General features: G+C 43.9%; 2 protein-coding genes across 12 annotated transcripts in view; both read right to left on the bottom strand.

The window, feature by feature from the left end:
* The window catches only part of NAA20 (N-alpha-acetyltransferase 20, NatB catalytic subunit), a 343,857-nt gene that overhangs the window by 64,218 nt on the left and 259,827 nt on the right, over positions 1 to 19,812 (bottom strand). The gene's annotated exons all lie outside the window — the stretch shown is intronic.
* Positions 1 to 19,812, bottom strand: part of RIN2 (Ras and Rab interactor 2) — a 244,717-nt gene that overhangs the window by 26,294 nt on the left and 198,611 nt on the right. For all 11 annotated transcript variants that reach the window (XM_074318234.1, XM_074318240.1, XM_074318239.1 and 8 more), the window contains 4 exons: positions 14,815 to 15,007; positions 11,478 to 11,589; positions 8,612 to 8,684; positions 2,717 to 2,808 (listed from right to left, as the gene is read on the bottom strand). In XM_074318234.1, coding sequence (XP_074174335.1) covers positions 2,717 to 2,808; positions 8,612 to 8,684; positions 11,478 to 11,589; positions 14,815 to 15,007 — 470 coding nt within the window. The remainder of the gene's footprint in view (positions 1 to 2,716; positions 2,809 to 8,611; positions 8,685 to 11,477; positions 11,590 to 14,814; positions 15,008 to 19,812) is intronic.

Here is a 19,812-nt window from a genome sequence, read left to right as displayed (position 1 = left end):
CAGCTGGGCCTGGGGGATGTTACACAATCTGCTTAGGGTTTCACATGTTCAGCATTAAAACCCCCAAAGGCGGAAAAATACACTCATAGGTCCCATCAGCAAAAACAAGGACAGCAAACTTATGCAAATATTAAGTCCAAGTTCAACCATTTATCTTTGGGGTTTGCTGCCCATCCTCCCAAATCCTATATAACCTCCTCACCATGGCTATACATAGTCAACACTCTGGAGCAGTACACACGGCCTATTGCAGCTATACTGCCAGTGTCCCCTTTTACAGATGGGTCTGTTTTCCAAGCAAATTAAGGCAGGCAGTGGTGGTGATAAATTAAACGCTGTCTGTTGTAATTTCCATTTGAAAGAGGTAATTCTCTCTGTATAGCTTTTTCTTGCTGTGTTTACTTAAAATGTGTTTCTTTCCTATGGGCCCAGAATGGCTGGTCAAGGGGAGTTAGAAAGAAGCTGACATTGGGAGACCTTGCCCTGCCTCATCTCTGTTGCACACATGCGTGATACTGGGGCTTGTGTCACCTGCTTTCTCTCTCCTTCCTTTCCCTCTAGTTCTGTGCCGTCCAACACGAGGGCCAACAGTGGCTACCGAGCATTTGAAATCCAGCTAGTGCAATGGAGAAACTCAGTTTTAAATTTTATTTAATGTCTCTCAACTTAAATTTAAAAACTGATGCTAGTTCAGTTACTGGAAAACTTTTAAGTAGGTTTGGCATTTGGGTATGTGCATCTATCTTTTCAACTGTAAACTTAATGAAATCTAAATATACCATGGTTTCCTGAAATAAGAGCTAACCGGAAAATAAGCCCTAGGATGATTTTTCAGGATAACACCCTCTAAACATAAGCCCTAATGTGTCTTTTGAAGCAAAACATAATATAAGACCCGGTCTTATTTTCGGGGAAACATGGTAGATCATGTATTTCTGATGAAAATTTAGTGCCTAAACAGAGATGTGCTGTAAATATAAAATACATACCGGATTTCAAACATTTAGTATGAAAAAAAGAACGTAAAATATTTCATTAATACTTTAATATTAACTATATGTTGAAATAACATTTCAGATATATTATGTTAAATAAATTATAAAAATTAATTTCATCTGGGTCTTTTAAATTTTCTTTAGTGTGGCTACTAGACGATTTAAAATTATACACTGGCTCGCTTTATATGTATTTCTACTGGCCAGTGTGGGTCTCGGTGGAACTGCTCCCACTGCCTTTGGGTCCTCCTTAGATTTCTACTGGCACCACTGAAAGACTTTATAAGGCGTAATACACTTAGCCGACATGTGTGTGTTCCTCCCATATAGACTATAAACCTGAGCGGTGGGGTAGGAAGATAGACACTATTAACTTTGAACACTTCATGTGTGGAATAGTGCCTGCCACATAGCAGGCTCCACAGAAACATTTGATGAACGAACAAATAATTGAAATACAGAATTTTAAAATGTGCTGTCTCTTTAGAAAATGGATAATGTGTGCCTTGACAATTCGAGTTGAATATGTGTTAATTAACTAATGTTAACCTGATTTGCTTCTGCATAGTGGCCACTAGAACAAGATATTTTTGTGGAAGCACTGTCCGTAACACTTCAGTCCTTCAGACCCGGCACAAAGCATACACTACATGCTGACACCTGTACCAGGAGTTATGGGGACAGAGGTCACCAGAGAAAACTGAGGCCTGGTCTAAGACTTCAAGGGGCCTACAGTCTAGCTGATTACATCCAGGCTTCTCTATGAATTATGCAGGCTCCCTTGGCAATGGCACCTGCTTCAAAACAAGTTTATATTAAGAGAAAAATATGCCAAACAAGGAACACATATATCTTTATTTGCTGGGTCAGGTATCATTGTTTCTTAGGGCTTAGGAATCCTGGCACTTGCACTTCAGAATCTCAAACTTCCATTCAAATACTTTGGCCTGGTTTTTTATCTGAAGACTAAAGCACTAAAACCTTAAGAAAATTTCCCTTTCTCATTTAGGAGAAAAAATTTTTTTGTAAAAGTTAAACTCACATAGATTCTCCAGGGCAATGGGACAAAGAAGTGAAAATGGGTAAACTGTATTTCCTGATCCATTGTCACCCACTGTCCAGCAGCATGGTGTTGGTTTACGGGCATTGGCAAAGAGGCAAGAGGGGAGCAAGTGCCCAGCTGGCCAGGGCAAGAATGAATGGCAGCGTAAGGGACATGACCCAGAATACCAGGATTGGAACTCAACAACAAGCGAGGAAGTGAGACGGATGTTATTCTAGATGCCTGCACCGTCAAATTCCTCAAAGCACAGCAGTGTCATCAGTGCCCATATGTTCCTCTAGAATAAAACCCATGCATGTGAGAAACACTGTGCTGAATTTCCCTTTCTGTCAAGTACTGCCTTTCCCCAGCAAGATGCCACAGAAAAGAAAGAAATTACACATTACTGAAGTTAGACATTTTGGGTAGTTCAAACTCAAAGACGCTAGGAGGATGTGGGGGTTACCCAGGCAAACTCAGCACCTGCCTCTGAGAATTGGTTCAACATCTGACTTGCAAAGACTCCCAAAAGGTGTGATTCAGGGTTCTCATGGACCTTAAGTTTTGCCATGGAGATGGGGATTATTTTCGGATGTGACAATGTATCATCAGCCAGCCCAACTTTGTTCTGCTACATGGATTCATTTCAAGAGAGACCTGGGCAGGGACCCCCACTTACTTAGTCCCAGCTGGGCTAGTTCTTCAAGCTGAGCCTCCGTCTTGGCTGTTGAAATGGCGTAAGGCAACTTCAAGGTAAATGGCAGAACGTCCCTGATTTTTCAAAAAAGAGAATATTTGTAATTACATGTCATGTTTCTATCTCTTGCTTTCATTTCCATCCAAGAGACATTTTTAGCTTAAACTATTTTAAATGTCATAAGTCAACGTCACAGCGTGTCTAACCAGAACTTTACTGGTGATAGGACTGTAGGACTACTATTCCTGCACCATATTAACGTAGGTAGAACAGGCTGAGAGACAAGACTGCATGGTTTCAGTATCTGCAGCGAGGACCAGATTTCCTTCCCGGATAGCTAAAATGTACCCAGAGTTCATACTGGAACTGCTGACTATGTTGGTGGATCTATCATAGACATAAAACATTATTATTAATTTGCTAGTTGCTCTGAATGTTGGACTGCCCAACTCCCTGGGCAGGAATGTGTAATCCTAAACTAATGTTTATCATCCTATTGCCTTACATGTGGCAGATTCTCAATGAATATTGAGGTAAGAACTTCCTCTTGTGTTTTAAGGTATTGCACATGAATCCCGGCCGTGATGGGGGGAAGGGGTCTTGTTATACTGCATACTCCAACTAAGGAGGTCTGGATGAGGCCGGAGATTTGGCATTTCTGTCAAGCTCCCAGGAGAGGCTGCTGCCCTGGACCACACTTCGAGTAGGAAGGCAGGTCTACAGGACCTCATGCAACGACCCTGCCCCCAAGCAGCATTGCACCATGTGTAGACCAGCAAACACACACAGGGCGGCCTCCCAGACCAAAGAGCCCAACAGGAAGCTGCTGAGCTGGCACCAGGGTGCTTCTATGGCCAGGGCATAGCATTGCCCCAGTAAATGCATAGAGCATGGCCTCTTGCCTTCTCAGAAACGGTAAAGGCAGACTTAATAAATATTTGTTCATTTTCATACACAAGGGTTAGGACCATGCTCTCAGCATTGGTGACAGGGCTCTCAGCTCAACATCTTGCCTGATAAAAATAGGGGAAAAGTATGTTTTGAATAAATGGATGAATGAATATTCAATAACAATATTTTTTTTTTAGTGGTGGTATTGGTCTTACAATGAATTCACTTATTCATTCATTCAATAAATGTTTATAGTCATCTATGATGTGCTAGACACTGTTCCAGGTACTGGGAACAAAACAGACAAAAGTCTCTGCCTGTAAGAAGCTTCATTTCAGTGGACACCAACAGACAATAAACAATTGTCAATTTATAGACTATATGAGAAGGGGATGTGTGCCATGGATAAAAATAAAGTGCAAAAGGGGAATAATAGTATTCAAGTGTGAGAGTTGGCCAGGGATAGCCCCATGAGCAGATAGCATTTGACTGAAGATCTAAAGGTCGCCATGGAGTAAAATGTGAGGAAAAGAACTTTTCAGGCAGATGGAGCAGCAGGTGGAAAGGCCCTGGGTGGGAGAGGGTCTGACATGTATAAAGAACAGCAAGGGGCTATGCGGCTGGGGTGGAGGGAGGGACAAAACCTGGAGTTTCTGCTTGTGTTTTATCTATACAAGATGCACTGAAAATTTCCATGGAAGAGAATAATATACCAAATCACTTGTTCACAGTAAGATTAGGGAACATTCTAGGCTGCATCAGATTAAATATGGATGACTGAGAATTTTGGAACCCTTGAAGCTGTTGACAATGAATAACAAATTAGAAAGAGCAAAACCTGAATAAAACGTACTAGTGTCACAGGGCTCTAATATACTGCTCACAAAAATGCCAGTAGTTGGCAGTCAGGAGGCTCCCCTTTCCTGGGGTGTCAAGCCTGGGTCACTCCTGCTTCCAGGAGACCCTTTTGCCTGCCCCCAAATGTTGTGAGCACCTTCTTCTACTTGTCATCTTGCATCTGTTCTAGGTGAAGCAGGTGGAACTTCAGGGGATGCTGCCTGACCCCAGAGATGCAGTGACCCTGATTATAGTCTTCAATGAAGATCAATAGGCACCAGAACTTTTAACACCAAAATATCATGCAAGTAGGGCGGCCAGACGGCTCAGTTGGGTAGAGCACGAGCTCTCAAAAACAAGGTTGAAAACGGGGACTGGACTTGGAGCTGAGCTGCGCCCTCCACAACTAGATTGAAGGACAACGACTTGACTTGGAGCTGATGGGCCCTGGAGAAACACACTGTTGCTCAACATCCCCCAATAAAAAGTTTAAAAAAATCATTCAAATAAATATATGTTTCTATGGCTATACCAACTTAAGTAATATCTACTTTCTTGAGACAATTTTGGGGGAAGGCCACATATAACAAAACCAACCTACATTTATTTTAAGCTTTTACCTCGCCCAGTGCAGTACCTAGGGCCTAAACATCACATGGCTGGTTTTGGTTTTTCTTAATGATATATATGACAGGAAACCACACCTGCCATTTGCTAATGGGTGGTTTTAGGCTTTGATCTACTAGAAAATTAGATGTTGTGCATGAGTCCTCTCCCACTGTGCCAGCCAGGGCACACAGCATCTCCTACATGCATGCATGCATGTGCCCACACACGCACAAAAGGGGGCACTTCCTTCTCACCTACACCCTGTTAAGGAAAGGGGCCCTGATTATACAACTTGCGTAACAGACAAATAAAGCCATCTTAGGTATAAACATTTCACCCAAGATTTTTAGTACATGCATAATCTAAATTTATTTTTTAACTTTGCTCTATGTAGTATTTCTAAAGGGGAGGAGACTAATTTTAATGAGCACCTACTATTGCATTGCACCAAGCACCTTAACTCATGTGGGGCCCACATATGCCCCTGGGAGGAAGCTTTGATGTCCCCTATTTCACAGATCAGGAGCATAGGGTGACATAGATGGAGAGGTCCCTGCACCCACTCACAGAGTTAATGTGGGATGAAGTGGAAACTGGAACCCAGGTATGCGGGACCTCAAGTCTGTGGAGCTGTGCTCTCTAGTGGGAAAATATGGGCTTTGGCATCAAGGCAGGTTCAAATCCAATATCTGCTACTTATTAATTGAATGTGGGCAAGCCTCTCACTCTCTCCGAGCCACAGTGTCTTCTTGATCCTAATTTCAGGGTTGCCATGAGGATTAGAAATAATGTATGTATGGTGCCCAGCACATACAGAGAAAGCCCTGAAACGATAATTATACAGATGGTGCCAAAAAATTTATATACATTTTAAGAAAGGAAAAAACTATTAAAATTGTAATACTCAATATATACCGAAATGAATACAAGTCACGTTTGACGTCTACAATTACAAGAGGTGCTCAAAGTGGTTACCATCAGCGTCCAGACACTTCTGATGACGGCCAACTACTGCTGTAGGATAGATAACATCTCTTAAAATGTGTATACTTTTTTTGGCACCCCCGTATTTAATAATTAATAATGATAATTATTTTCTTTAGCCCCTTGCTACTCAAAGTGCAATTGTAGAACCAGCAGTATTGGCCTCATCACCTGGGAGCTTGTTGGAAATGGAATCTCAGGTGCTGCCCCCGATCCTCTCAGTTGGAATCTGCATTCTAACAAGATTCCAGATGATTCTAGTAAAAGACTGAAAGGCAATGCTCTACACTGCACTGATGACACCAAACCGACAGAGAGCTACAAGGCTTGGGTGGCTAAGGTGTGCATCACTGTTTGTGGTCTCAACTCTACTTTTCAATGTGCCTTCCTGATGCGGTAAAGCATGCTTGTTGATCCGTGGATTCTCTAGTCTAGTGCATGTACGTTCTGTGTGACTACCAGAGCTGATGGTCCAGTCACTCCCTATCTGAATATATTTATGTACTAACCACCAACTAGAACATTTCAAAAACATTTTGGTAAGATGGGGTCATCAAATCAATTACTGATTACTAAGAACATAGATTTAAATAAATTAGTAACATATGGTGAAAAGGAGAAACAAAAACATCAAGAATCTTTGCATTTTGAAAAAATAGGAAAATTAATCTCAGGTCTCCCTCACCACAGAATGTCAATGCTGGGATTTTTCTGTAAGGACTAATTTATATTGGCATCTTGCTTAGAGTTTATAACAGGCTTTCATGTACTTTATCTCCTTTAATCACCGACCAGCCCTGGACAGCAGTCATTCCAGTCTATTATGAACACTGAGGAGAGAGATGGTATCTTTTGTGCACTGCTGCCAAATGCTTTATTATAGGTGCAATGATTCTTTACAACAACAGCACAATCACCAACAAGCAAACTATAAAGAGTAAACACTGGCCGACTTCACCTCTGATCCTCATGTTAGTGTTGAAATTCACTCCCAGGGCCTGGTTGGCCTCAAACCAGACCAGGTGTGGTTCCCTGGGGACAGTGGGTGCTCCTGCACTGGCCTCCTGTCTTGGGGCAGCAGATTTCCTCAAACAAGCCAAGGGCTACTGCCCATACCCTGGAAGTTGGCATACCCTAGGAGGCACTCACAGGGCTCTGGCCTAATCTTGGAGAAGCCCCTCATTTCTTCCTGTTGGGAAACAGCACAGGAGTTGTAGGGACAGAGTCCCAGAGAGCAGTTTCCAGGCTCTCTACCTCACATGGAAAGGTGCTGGCTCGGGTAGTAAATGGCCATCAGCTGTAACCAGTTAGCCATTGGCCACTGATATAGCTGCCATGGCCGCGCTAGCAGGCGTGGATTGCAGCCAGCAAGTGAGGTTAGAAAGCGGATTGTGGATTGCGGATTGTGTTGATCCTACTTCCTGTGTCTCACCTGGCCGCCAGCGAGACTCGGGTGCAGGAAGACCCCTCATTGGAATACTGGTGGATGTTTGCTTTTGTGTCTTGACCAGGTGCCATTGAGAATATAGTGGTATGAACCCTCTATCCATGGCTCCATTGTTGTTCCTTTTTGGCCTCACCATATCCTGCATTCTTGTGTGGGGAGTGGGAGCTGAGACCCTGCATTACAGAAGTCCCCTTCTGAGAGTGGCTCCCCACCCTCAGGCCATTGATTGTGTGACTTCCCTTGGCCCAGGACCTCCAGGAGCTAAACTGCTTGGTGTCTGCCCCTGAAGGGCCTAATCCAACAGGTACAAGGAACGTCTTACTCAGTGTCATGCAGGGTGGCCTGCGGGGTCTCAGGCCAAAAAGGAACACCCACGGAGCCATAGGTAGGGGAGTCATACCACTATAGTCTCACTGGAGGCTGGAGCCACATGACCTGCAACCTGCTGTCTGCTTTTCTGCCTGACAACTGACTGACTCCAACCAACGCAGCCACAGCAGTTATATCAGTGGCCAATTAGCTAACCGGCCACAGCCAATGGCCGACCAGCCACAGCTGATGGCCATCTACCACCCGAGCCAGCATCTCTCCACATGAGACTGAGAGCCTGGAAACTGCTCTCTGGGGCTCTGTCCCCACAACAGTGATGCACACTTTGTAGGTTGGTTTAAGGAACCTACATTTCTAGTTCCACATTAAGGAACTATAGCCCTTGGAAAGTTTTCAGAACATTATCAGGACCTTGAAATGTGACAAGTTTGCATCATTGGTCCCTTTCTCTGTGTGTGTGTGTGTGAGTGTGTGTGCACATGTATGTGTTTTCTTGCTTGATGGGTCTAAGTGAAAGGAGCCATGAGAGCAGCTTGAGAACATAATCATGTTAATTAATGAGATGTTACATTTAGCAGGTCCAGGGTAATTATTTTCATCTTAAACCTGGTACAGGGGACTTGGTGACCATTTTATTTCAGTAGCCAATGCTTCCAGGGACATCTAACAGGAGGTAAGCCTCCCAGATCCCCCTGCCCTGTTTTAATCAAGCAACCTCAGGGCAATTATATTGCACACCAATCAGGTGATGGAAATCATAAGAGAAGAAGAGGCCTTACCTGCTGATGCAGTAGAAAGCAATGAGTCGGAATAAATCCGCAAAGCTGATTCCTGAGCCTTCCAGGGAAAAGGCTGAAAAGAGAGATTTGGGAAACCAGCTGAGTGTCCCTGAGTGTGTTCTGGAAAAGGAAAGGCCCTCCACTATTGCCTGCTGCATGCAGCGGACCATCTCAGTGCTCTCAAACAACTACTGGGAGGCTTATCAGAACCAGCTGTGAGGAGGATGTAAGTCAGCCAGAAATAGGCCAGTGAAGAGGGTGGCCTAGAAACTCAGTCCCTGACTCACTCGGAGCACATGCTCCGATGCTGGGTAAACAGACCAGTACACACTCAAATTGTACAACTATTTTTTTAAGTTCACAACACAAAGTTGGTCAGGGTCAAGGACCCAGTCTGGCTGGGGCGAGAGGCCATCAACACATGAGAGGGTTTGGGGAACGCCAAGGCCCCACTGGCCCTGACCCTCCTGGGATAGACCTCCTGGGTTACACTCCTCTTTGCCAAACAGGCCACCTCTGGTAAAGACACAAGGCAGAAGGAGTGCAGAGCTTGGGGGATAACACAAGGTGCCCGTAAGGCAGCTTGTGTTTAAATTCAGTACGGAAGATTATAAAACCCATTTACGTAGAATGCTCCCGCCCCCGACCACCAAATGCACAAGCTTCCTGATGGAGAAGAAATGTTCTGGCAAGGTGGTGTGTGTGCCATTTTATATATCTTCCAAATGGTGGAACAATGCATGGTTTGACTTCAGATATGCATGTATTTGCCAATCACTCTTCATACCATCTCGGCCGAGATGCCACTTATGCAGTCACTTTTCCAAAAACATTCTAAATATCCTCAGCTTTGTGAAGATTTCCTCATTTCCTCAGTCAGATGAGTTTTCTCCCTTTTATAACATTCCATATCCTCACTTATTTTGCTTATTATTTGCTTATGTTGTGTTATTTTGCTCATTTAGTATTTCTGTAGCACCACAAAACACACCTATGTCTTTATACATGTACCGGAAACCTCTACACTATTTCTGACAGACAGACAGACACACAGACACACAGAGAAACAGAAACACACACATGTGTACCACAGTTTAGTGAGTTAAGTGGGAGGGAGTCTCTGAGCCTTGGTTTTCTCATCTGTAAAATGGACAAAAGGAGTGCTTTCCTTGTCTCCCAGAAGGGTAGTAGTGGGAACTGAAATTTTAAAAAATGGAGTAATTTATGTGAAAGCAGTCTATACAAATATGAGGTGGTACTTATTATTAAGCCACATTATCCAAATGTATCTGTTTTTATAGCAAGTCCTTCCTCTTCCAATCCACCTCAATTTGTGGAGAAGACAGGCCCTGGCCAGGAAGGGGCCGTAATGGTGGGACCAAGGCCTGCGGTAACTAGTTATGGCTCCCTTAATGCTTTGCTCATACTAGCTCTTTCAACCACTTTAAGTACCCTGGGAAGGAATAGAGAAGTGAGAGAAGTCTTGACAAAATAGGGAGGAAAAACCTTTATCTGGGAGGGACCTAAGATGAATACCAAGAAAGCTTTGTAGTACCAACACTAACTGTCTTATGCTCGGAGGGGAAGAAAGGGGCTTCCAGACTAACTTATAATGGTTAACTCTGGATATTAGAATGAATGTAAAAAACAGTTAGGTCCATCACTTCTTGGCTAGCAAACTTCCAAAAGCCAACTCAACCTTTCTTTTTTCACTTTATATTTAACCCATTGTCTTTAAAATGGTTTGAAATCTATGTTCTGATTACCTCCTAATGTAAATAAACGGTATGAATCATTCACCAGGTTCAGAGATTGTGTGTCTGATTGTGTGTCTGCTTGTGAGACCTGGAAACCTGGAGGAAAATCTTTGCAGGACACAGGCTGATCACATAGAGGCTGGCAGGTTTCCTTACAGCTGGATATGTCTCCTCCAGACTCAGTTAAGGGCCACTTGGCTAAGTGAGACTATGGACTCCGGGCTGAGTATAATCCCAAATCTGCCCTTAAATTGACCTCAGTACCTTCGGGTTCTTCAAATGCAGGGACTGAGGCTTGCTTAGGTTGAAAAAGAGTGATCCTCCTGGTCTCAGTATTGCTATTGAAACAGTCAGCGGGCTTCCAAACTCACCTCTCCTGGCCTTCACACCCCAGCTTGCTACCCTGTGATTTCAAGGAAGCCTCCCCTTTGGGTGGCAGATCCGTCTTCTGATGCCTCTTGGAGGCTGGCAGTACCTCAGAACTGTGCTCCCTTTTTTATTTAAACCTTGGCCTTGAGACTTCACATTTCCAATGGCCATGGAATAACAGTAAAGAAAACCAGTGCTATTGAACACCACTGTCCCCTCAAAACTTCAGTTAATTTTTCCAAAGGGCTGGATCCTGCCTCTGATTAGCTGTATCACAGAAAACTGAACAGTGATTGCCTGCAGGGAACACATCTGCTCAAGGACTACTCATGAAGATGTGCAGATACATGTTTCAGTATTAGATCCCATAAAAAGGCAGCCTGCCCCGCAGCTCAGTCATCAGCAAATCTGGGCACCAAATCCATGCTCTGCTTAACTGGGAAGGGGCTGAGGAAGCCAACCAACTTCTATTAGGCTTCTGTCATACGCCAAACAGTAGGCTGCATACTTTGCACATAGGTTGTTTAACTGAATTGTTAACTCTCTGAGGTTACTATCACCCTATTATACAGATAAGAAAACTGAGGTTCCTAGGGTAGGTTGCCTGCCCAGTCATTCAGTAAACAAGCAACAAGGACAGGACTCAGACCCACATCTGTCTGACTCAAAGTGCAGGTTCTTTCCACTTGCTCAAGAGACCTGAGGTCCTCACATCATTCAGGACCTAACCAATCACTTACTGTATGTGCTTTCCTTTATGGCAAATTCCCTGAGTGGGGCTCCAAATTCACAGGGCAAGCGAAGTGAAATTACTTTCTTCTGCATTTTGGTGGATTTACGAACCAGGAAGATCTAGGAGGGAAAAGAAATTCAAGCTTAAGAAACATCTAGAAGGTTAGAACCTGGGCATATAATTTCCTGCACACTCAACATCCATGGATAGAACCCTCTTCGTAGTTGAAGTGCAAGGCTCAAAGCAGGACCGTCTACTCCCAGAGAAAGGGGCGACCAGCAGTGACCAGCAGTGATGCCACAGATTCCTATCCTTGAGAAATGGCTTCCATACAATCCTATTTTCCCTTCGACACAAGCTTTTCCATGAGGTAAGAGCTCCCTTAGTCTGCAGAAGCATTTTCAGTTTGGTGAATTGTTTTTATGTTACACATTCTCCAGCCTCTCTTATATAGTTATCTTGGTTGATGAAATCTAGATTTTAAACACAGGCAACGTGCCAAAACCATGGGTGGTGAATTAGGAGCTCACTGGCTAAAATTTGGCTCATGGGTGTATTTACAACAGAAATTTGAATTTGTTGTTAACAGTGAAAAGGCAGGAGTGTTTTGTTTTTCACATTAAAATATGAATTTCTCGCTTCTCTTGGAAAGTGGGATGATATGGCAAGACCAGGCATGACAACAATCCACTGGAGCCAAAAAATAACTGTTACATTTGAGAGATGTTCTGAAAGTCATTACAGCCAACATGAAAGCTGGCGGTCCATTTATTCCTGATTCACTTCACTTTTTGACAACTCCCTCCAGGTCCTAATATTTCCTTCAGACACACAATTACACCAACCCAATTCCCAATACTGATGTCTCAGGACACCTTTCTGGCCTCAGTCACTGCAGAGGCAAGTATGCCATGCACAAATACTGCTATGCAGGCTGTGCACTGCACAATTCCAGGCAGCAGCACTTACCTAGACTACAAATAAAATGGTGCTCCCTGGAGTGTGCAGTGTGGCCGGATGGCTGAGTCCTGGTTCTCTTCTGTAGTACATAACCCTTTTCCAAGGATCCTATCCTGTCCTCTTTCTTTAATTACTTCTCTTTCCTCTGCATTTGGACACTGCTCTCCGCTCCCCTATCATTCTTTATTTTTTCCACCTAATCTTCACTTCAGTCCATGTGTCCAGTCAATAGCTCTTAAGAAATGTTTCTTTTTGGGAGGGAAGTGGAGATTATGGGAATTTGCTGTCTGGTAAAGAGTGAGTTCTCTCTTTTTTCGTAGTACCCATGGGAAGGCAGGCATGGAATTCATCTAGCAGCCAGTTTTAGGAGTCAATGTCTTTGGGACACTGTAAAATGGAAGCAGATATTTCCTAAATACTATCCTGGTAGGTAAAAACCCAAAGCACTGCTGGAGGCAGCTATGGGGTGGTGGAAAAGAAGCTGGTAGTGAACTCTTTGAGCCTTGGAGATCGAGGAGAGTACAACCTCTAGATCTTATTTCCTGAATGTCTACAGCCTTAGATCAGGGGTCAATGAAGTATGGCCTGCAAACCAAATCCATCCTGCCACCTGGTTTTGTAAATGAAGTTTTACTGAAACACAGCCACGCTCATTCATGTACACGTTGTGTATAGCTGCAACTGCACTATAAGGCGAAGTTGAGTAGTTGTGATAGAGACACACAAAGCCCATTATACTCTGGCCCTGTACAGACAGTTTTCTGTCCCCCATCTTAGGTTATAAATTAATCAAGGATGTTGGCACACCAAGTACCCATTCCACCATGGCTGGTCTTTCAAATCTCCTTTCCTCTCATACCTGCTTTTCCTTCTCTTCAGCATTCTCACTTCTGCTGGTGCATTTGGCCTATCCTGATCTTGCCCTGCCCTCGGCCTGCCCCATCTTGTCAGGCAGGTCCTATCCAGGGATCAAGTAGGTGACAGGAGAGAACATCCTGCCTGACTTGTTCCCCACAAGGTCTCAGCAGGAATGGATGTGCCTGATACCCAGAGGGGAATTGCTGCCTAGCAACAGGGCCACCTCTCTCTTCAGCATTTTTGGCAGACATGCAAGAGCAGACAACTCAACCTCCAAAAAGTGGGGGTCTCACAGGAGGAGGTCTTGATCCTATAGACCAAAACCAGAGGCAACAACATAGCGCGTTGGCCAAGGAATTCTCTGCAAAGATGATTAAATACTGCACCAGTCACCCTGAGCATGTTCCAACAGAGTTCTTAGACCTGTCTGTTTCTGTCAGATGAGAAACAAAGACTCACTTATAAATCAAAAAGTAGTAACAGACAGGCTCTGGCTGATAGGAAACTCAATAGCTTATTTTCGTGCCCAATTGTCACAACATTCCTCAGCGAGTTACCGATGGAATTTTCTTCTTCCCTTTCCATCCACTTCTTAATTTCTATCTCTTGCCATGTATTGTTTCAAATCTTATTTTATCTGGGATTTATTATAGCTATCTTTTTTTTTTTTGGAAGTAGACATTGTATACAAGGGCTGTCCAATAAAACTCTCTGTGATGATAGAAATGTTCTATATTCTGCATTATCCTGTATGGTAGCCTCCAGCCATCTGTGGCTAGTGAGTACTTAAAATGTGGCCAGTGCAACTGAAGAACCAAATTTTTAATTTTATTTTATTTAATTAATGTAAATTTAAATAGCCACATGGGACAAGTGGCTACCATATTGGACAGCAAAGAATATACCAATCATTGAATAACATTTTTTGAGGAATTTCTATAGAGTTATAGCATGGTCTTGATTAAGAAGAGACTGGACTTGGGCAGGTAGTAGCTGAAGAAACTGAATTGGACTTTGATCCATGTGGACAGCCACTGAGAATGTCCAGGAAAAATCAGCAGCAGCAACCAGGGCAGACAAGTCTATGACTACAGAACTTCTGAAGGTTGGGTCTCAAGTTGGATGGCTGGGTCCTGGCAGGATTCCCAGGCTCAGAATGAAAGTAAAACAGCAGGGGCAACTGAAACCGCACAGCCAGGCTCATCCTCAGTGCTGCATCTCAAAAAGTTAGGCCCAGGGTCTCTGGCCAGTGTCCCTCATTACCGAGATTCCCCGTTTTCCTGCTGAGTCCTGCACTTCCCATATTAACTGAGCAGATGAAGACAGAAAGACAAATCATGAAGGGCTCTGGTCCTGGGAGCTACCGCTATAGTTTCCAGAATTTCCCTGCATTGCAACCCAGGAACACACTGGGAACCCTGTTCCCTGTTGGCTGGAAAGAACTTTCTAGAACTCCAAGTTTTTCTCCTTAAGGACACAGCAGCCCTGCTTGCCTCAACCTGTTTCCCTGTGATTCTGAGTCTTACCCCTGGAGGCTGGGACTGTAGGACTTCTGCCGCCTCCTCCTCACTCAGAGTCAGCTGCAACCATATGGGGTGGGTGTGAAGAAGCCGGTCCAAAATGCTGAGCCTGTTGGAGAGGCTGTCATAGCCAGAGTCCCGGGGACAGGTTTTCACATCCTTTTCTTCAGAATAGCCATCGTCCTTGTGTCTTACCATGCTAGGAGAAAGAGAATTGGCAGGGGTCAAATGGCTGCAGCACAATTTTCCTAACATAGAGCTGTCCTACAATATCACAGACTCGCCTGGCAAAGCATATACGCCATCTTGTCATCACCACCTCATTTGTCCTCCCCTTCAGACTGAAAGTTTTAAGGGTAGACACTATGTTATATTTCACTCTGTATCTCTAATATTAAACAGAGTACTCAAAATCACTCCACAGACCCAACTTTCTACTTCCAACCTGGTTTTGAAAAGGTTCTAAACATCCTAAATCCTGTTTAGTCTGTCTACTGGCATAAAGCATTTCTTCCTTTGAGCACAGACCCCTAAGTGCTAAATTCCATACTGGAAACATGAGGTCCTACAGATTATATCATAAGCATGACCATGGCATGCTCTAAAAGCAAAGACAAAACATTCACACACACACACACACACACACACACACACACACACACTTATTTTTGTGCCCAAATGAGTTGGATTTCATTTCTTTTTGTACATGTAGGCATTTTTATTACTAATGTTATTTATAATGAAACCTTACAGTAGTACGGTGCTATGCTATTCATAACATATTCATATTATTCATAATCACCATAAAATGCAAATAGCCCAAATTTCTATCAACTAATGAATAGATAAATAAGATGTGGTATATCCCTACAATGGAATTTTATTCAGTCATAGTAGTCATTCATCCTTTTTATGAAAGAAGTACTGATCCACGCTACGATGTGGGTGCACCTTGAAGACATCATGCTAAGTAAAAAACCCGAGACACTAACGGACAAACAGTCTATGATTCCACGTATATGAAATACCTAGATAGACAAATACAGACAGACAGAAAGATTAGGGGTTGCCTGGGACTGGGGAGGGATGTAGGATGGGTAGTGATTGCAAATGAATGTGGAATTTCTGTTTGAAGTAATGAAAATGTTCTGGAATGAGATGCGCTGATGGTTGTACAACTTTTTGAATATACTGAAAACCACTGAATTGCACACATTAAATTTTGAATTGTAGTATGTTATGTGAATGAAATCTCAAAAAAATATATCACATTGACTTCCATTGTCACCTTTGTCTACACTAATCCTGTTATTGAGTATTTAACCATCATTTTATGAAAGAGGAAACTGTGGCCCAAGAAGTTATCAAGGCATCCAGAGTTATAAATAGCCACGAGATGGCAGAACTAGAAATTAAAGTGGCCTGATATTCACCCACTCTGCAGGTATTGGGTAAGATCATGAATATAGACTCCGTTGCTTGTATCTATGTGGTGTCTACAGTCGGCCAGGCCCTTTGCAAACATTTTCTCATTTACTCCTCTCAACAGTCCTGAAAGAAGCTACTAAGATCCCAGTTTAAAAAACAGAGGACTGGAAGACTCAGACTTATTAAATAGTCTCGCTCAAGGACATGCCTCTGTTAAGAGAGAGAAGGTAGAAATTCCAATTCAAGGCTGCTTCAGCTCTGGGGTCTCTTTCCCTCTACCACAATCAGAACTCTCACTTTCCCTGGCTCTCCATGAGCTGGTCATCAACACTGGTCCTGGAGCAGCCAACGGGACCATCAGACCTGATCATTCATGTCCGAAGGGCCAAGTTCAGGTTGGGGTACACACGGTCTTCAAATGTCTAAACCCCCAAACCCAAATGCGTGGCTTGGATAGTTTTCAACATTTAGAAAAATGGGTGATGGTTCCAAATGTAAGGTGAAAATCAGGGAAGAAGATGACTAATTTCCATGTGGACCCCTCCACGCCTAGGAAGTTGGATTGAATATAGGAGAAGCCAATCTAAGGTGATCATTTTTGGGGATGCAGACCCAATACCCGCAATGATAGCCTGTGGGCTGGCCAGCGGCCCCATCCTAACTTCTCCCCCACACATTCTTGACATTCTACATACTTAAAGAATCTCATGCTTCCATTCAAGATTTACACTTGGTTTCCTCTCAAACATGTGAATGTTTTCCTTTACCTCTGCTACAAGTTTTCAGATGGGAGAATCTGTGCCAAAAAAGCGGCAGTTTCTCATTCTGCAAATGCCATTCCAGGGACTCTGGGTATTTTGAAGTGAATCTTTGCAGCTATAAGAACAAACTCTTCAAAATGAATCTGGCGATAAAATTCCTTTCACATAAGGTAAAAGAGGCAACTTTAGACCAGTGATTCGCAACCATGGCTGCCTAGTCAAATTGCCTCGGGAGATTAAAAATGTTTTGATGACCAGACTATACCCAGATCAAATAAATCAGACACATGGTGTAGGATGCAGGCATCAGAATTTTTTAAATTTCCCCAGGCAATCCTGACATGCAGCCGAGTTTACAACCACTGCTGTAGATCAGCCCTGGACACTACATGAGAATCACCTGGGGTTTGTTAGCCCACAGAATCCTAGTTTCAGCCCCACATATTCTGATCCTGCAGGTCTGGGGTAGGCCTGACTCTGCATTTCTAGCAAGCCCTGAGTAATGTTACCAGTCTGAGGAGCGCTTTGAGGAGAATTTGCTTGAGATCTAAGAGCGAAATGTACACTTGAGCTCAGATCCAATTAGGAGGATTTTTTTTGGGGGGAGGGTAATGTGCCATTGAAAGAACTCAGAACCCAAATAAGCGTTTCATTCCTGGCGATATTTTATCAAGACCAAATTCTACAATCTCTAAAACAACAATCCTGACACTCATGTGTGCTGAGAGTAAATATGTTGACACATCTTCCTTCCTTAGAAGGGTACATCCTGTGACAGCTCAGTTGTTTTCAGAAGCTAAAATGCCTTTGTTCTAACAACTGACTTCAGCCTAGGTGTCTCAACAGGGAGATGGTGAATAAGATCTATGGGGCCTCATAAAGGAACAACCATAAATTAGACCTTGTCTTTGCAAATGACTAAGCCCATGCCTTTACTCAGCCAGCCATTTGAGGTTTATAGCCTATTATTACGAAACAAATTGGCTTTTATCAACCAACCTGAAGGACAACCTTCAGGAAAGAACTAATGAAGAAAATGTTGAACCGGTGGTGAATGCTCTTGGTGCCCTGCCCAGTCCCCCTTTATCAGATTGGGCACCCATGCCCCTATTACCCCTTTTCCTGAACATACCTGGGAAATTATGCCTTCCCCTGGGACCAGATGCACTGCTAATGACATACTGACACCACATGTATGGGAGTCGTCTTGCCTGAAGGTGCGACAACTCTGGGGTGCTATTGGTGCTTCAGAGCTCCCTGTGGGATCAGGCTGAGGCTAGACTTCAGCTGGCCCCATACCTTTGCCTGGTTTCCTCCCCATCCCATCCTGTATCCCTCAGTGCTTCACAGGTTCCTCCTGAGAGCATCTCTCAATAAATCACGGCACAAGAATCCCTGTCAGGGGCGGATGGGTGGCTTAGTTGGTTAGAGTGCGAGCTCTGGGCAATGGGGCTACCAATTGGATTCCCACATGGGCCAGCGAGCTGGGCCCTCCGCAAGTAGAATGAAGTCAAAGAGCTGCCGCTCAGCTCCCGGGTGGCCAGATGGCTCAGAGTTGGTTGGAGCGCATCCTCTCAACCACAAGGTTGCCGGTTCAACTCCCGTAAAGGATGGTGGGCTGTACCCCCTGCAACTAACAACGGCAACTGGACCTGGACCTGGAGCTGGGCTGCGCCATCCACAACTAAGACTGAAAGGACAACTTGACTTGGAAAAATCCTGTAAAGTACACACTGTTCCCCAATAAAGTCCTGTTCCCCTTCCCCAATAAAATCTTAAAAAGAAAGAATCCCTGTCAGGCTCTGCTTTTAGGGAGTACCACCTAAAACAGAAGCTGATGTGATTAACAGAAACCGGTGATTCCTAAGACAGATATCTCCCTGCAAATATTAGGGAGGACAGAAAATGAGTGGTTTATAAAAGATAAACCACTGTGATATAATCCAGGAGACTGTATGAAGACATGGTCACAGTGGGACTGTAGGCACGAGAGACGCCCTCCTTCCTTGAGCTTCATCTTTCTAACCTGAAAGTGGCATCTTCATCATCATGCAGACTGATGCAAGCAAGAATTCATCTACTGTGACGCTCTGTGGAGGTGAGACCTAACCTCCACATGCAGCCTGGCAGGTAGCCTGGCACAGATTAGCTTTGTTTAAAGTTTATGACTTTGCCTGAATTAACATATAAGCTCACTTAGATCATGCTAAAATGTATAAGTGTAATGCTATCTGGTAATTTGCTGAAAGTGTCACAGAAAGACCAAAACTTAGTCCGATTTTATCCAAGCCTACGCAATCTCTGACAGTGATTGCTAGAACTGTTTTCCAGGACTAAGCCCAGGATGTTTTGCAGGATCGGGGGGTAAACTGGCTGAGACTGTCTGTACCAGATGGAGCATCCTGAGACAGGCTGAAGGGCCCACCACTGACCTCCTCATGAACCTTCCTCATTATACTCTCATTATAACACAAAAATTTCCACCCAACGGCGGAGACTTTCCACCATTTTTGAACATGCCATGTTTACTGACTGCACGTGAGCTGGAACGTCCCCACCTACACATGCAATGACAAAGTCTACCTCCATATTTATGCATGATTTCCCCTTGTAAAGATGGATTCGGTACTTTGTTTGGGGACACACTGCTCTGGGAACAATTCCCGGTATGCTCTTGCTTGCTGGCTGGCAATAAAGTTCCTTCTCGTAAAATCGTCTCAGAGTTGTCTTTTGGCTGGCAACTACTGAGCATTTGGAGCTGGTTTGGTCCAGTACCAAATGTTATCACCTGGGTAGTCTTCCTGCCCCCAAATGT

This window comes from Rhinolophus sinicus, linkage group LG13, assembly GCF_036562045.2.
Source record: "Rhinolophus sinicus isolate RSC01 linkage group LG13, ASM3656204v1, whole genome shotgun sequence".
Classification (NCBI taxonomy): domain Eukaryota; kingdom Metazoa; phylum Chordata; class Mammalia; order Chiroptera; family Rhinolophidae; genus Rhinolophus; species Rhinolophus sinicus.
This window is presented reverse-complemented; position numbering and strand designations above follow the sequence as displayed.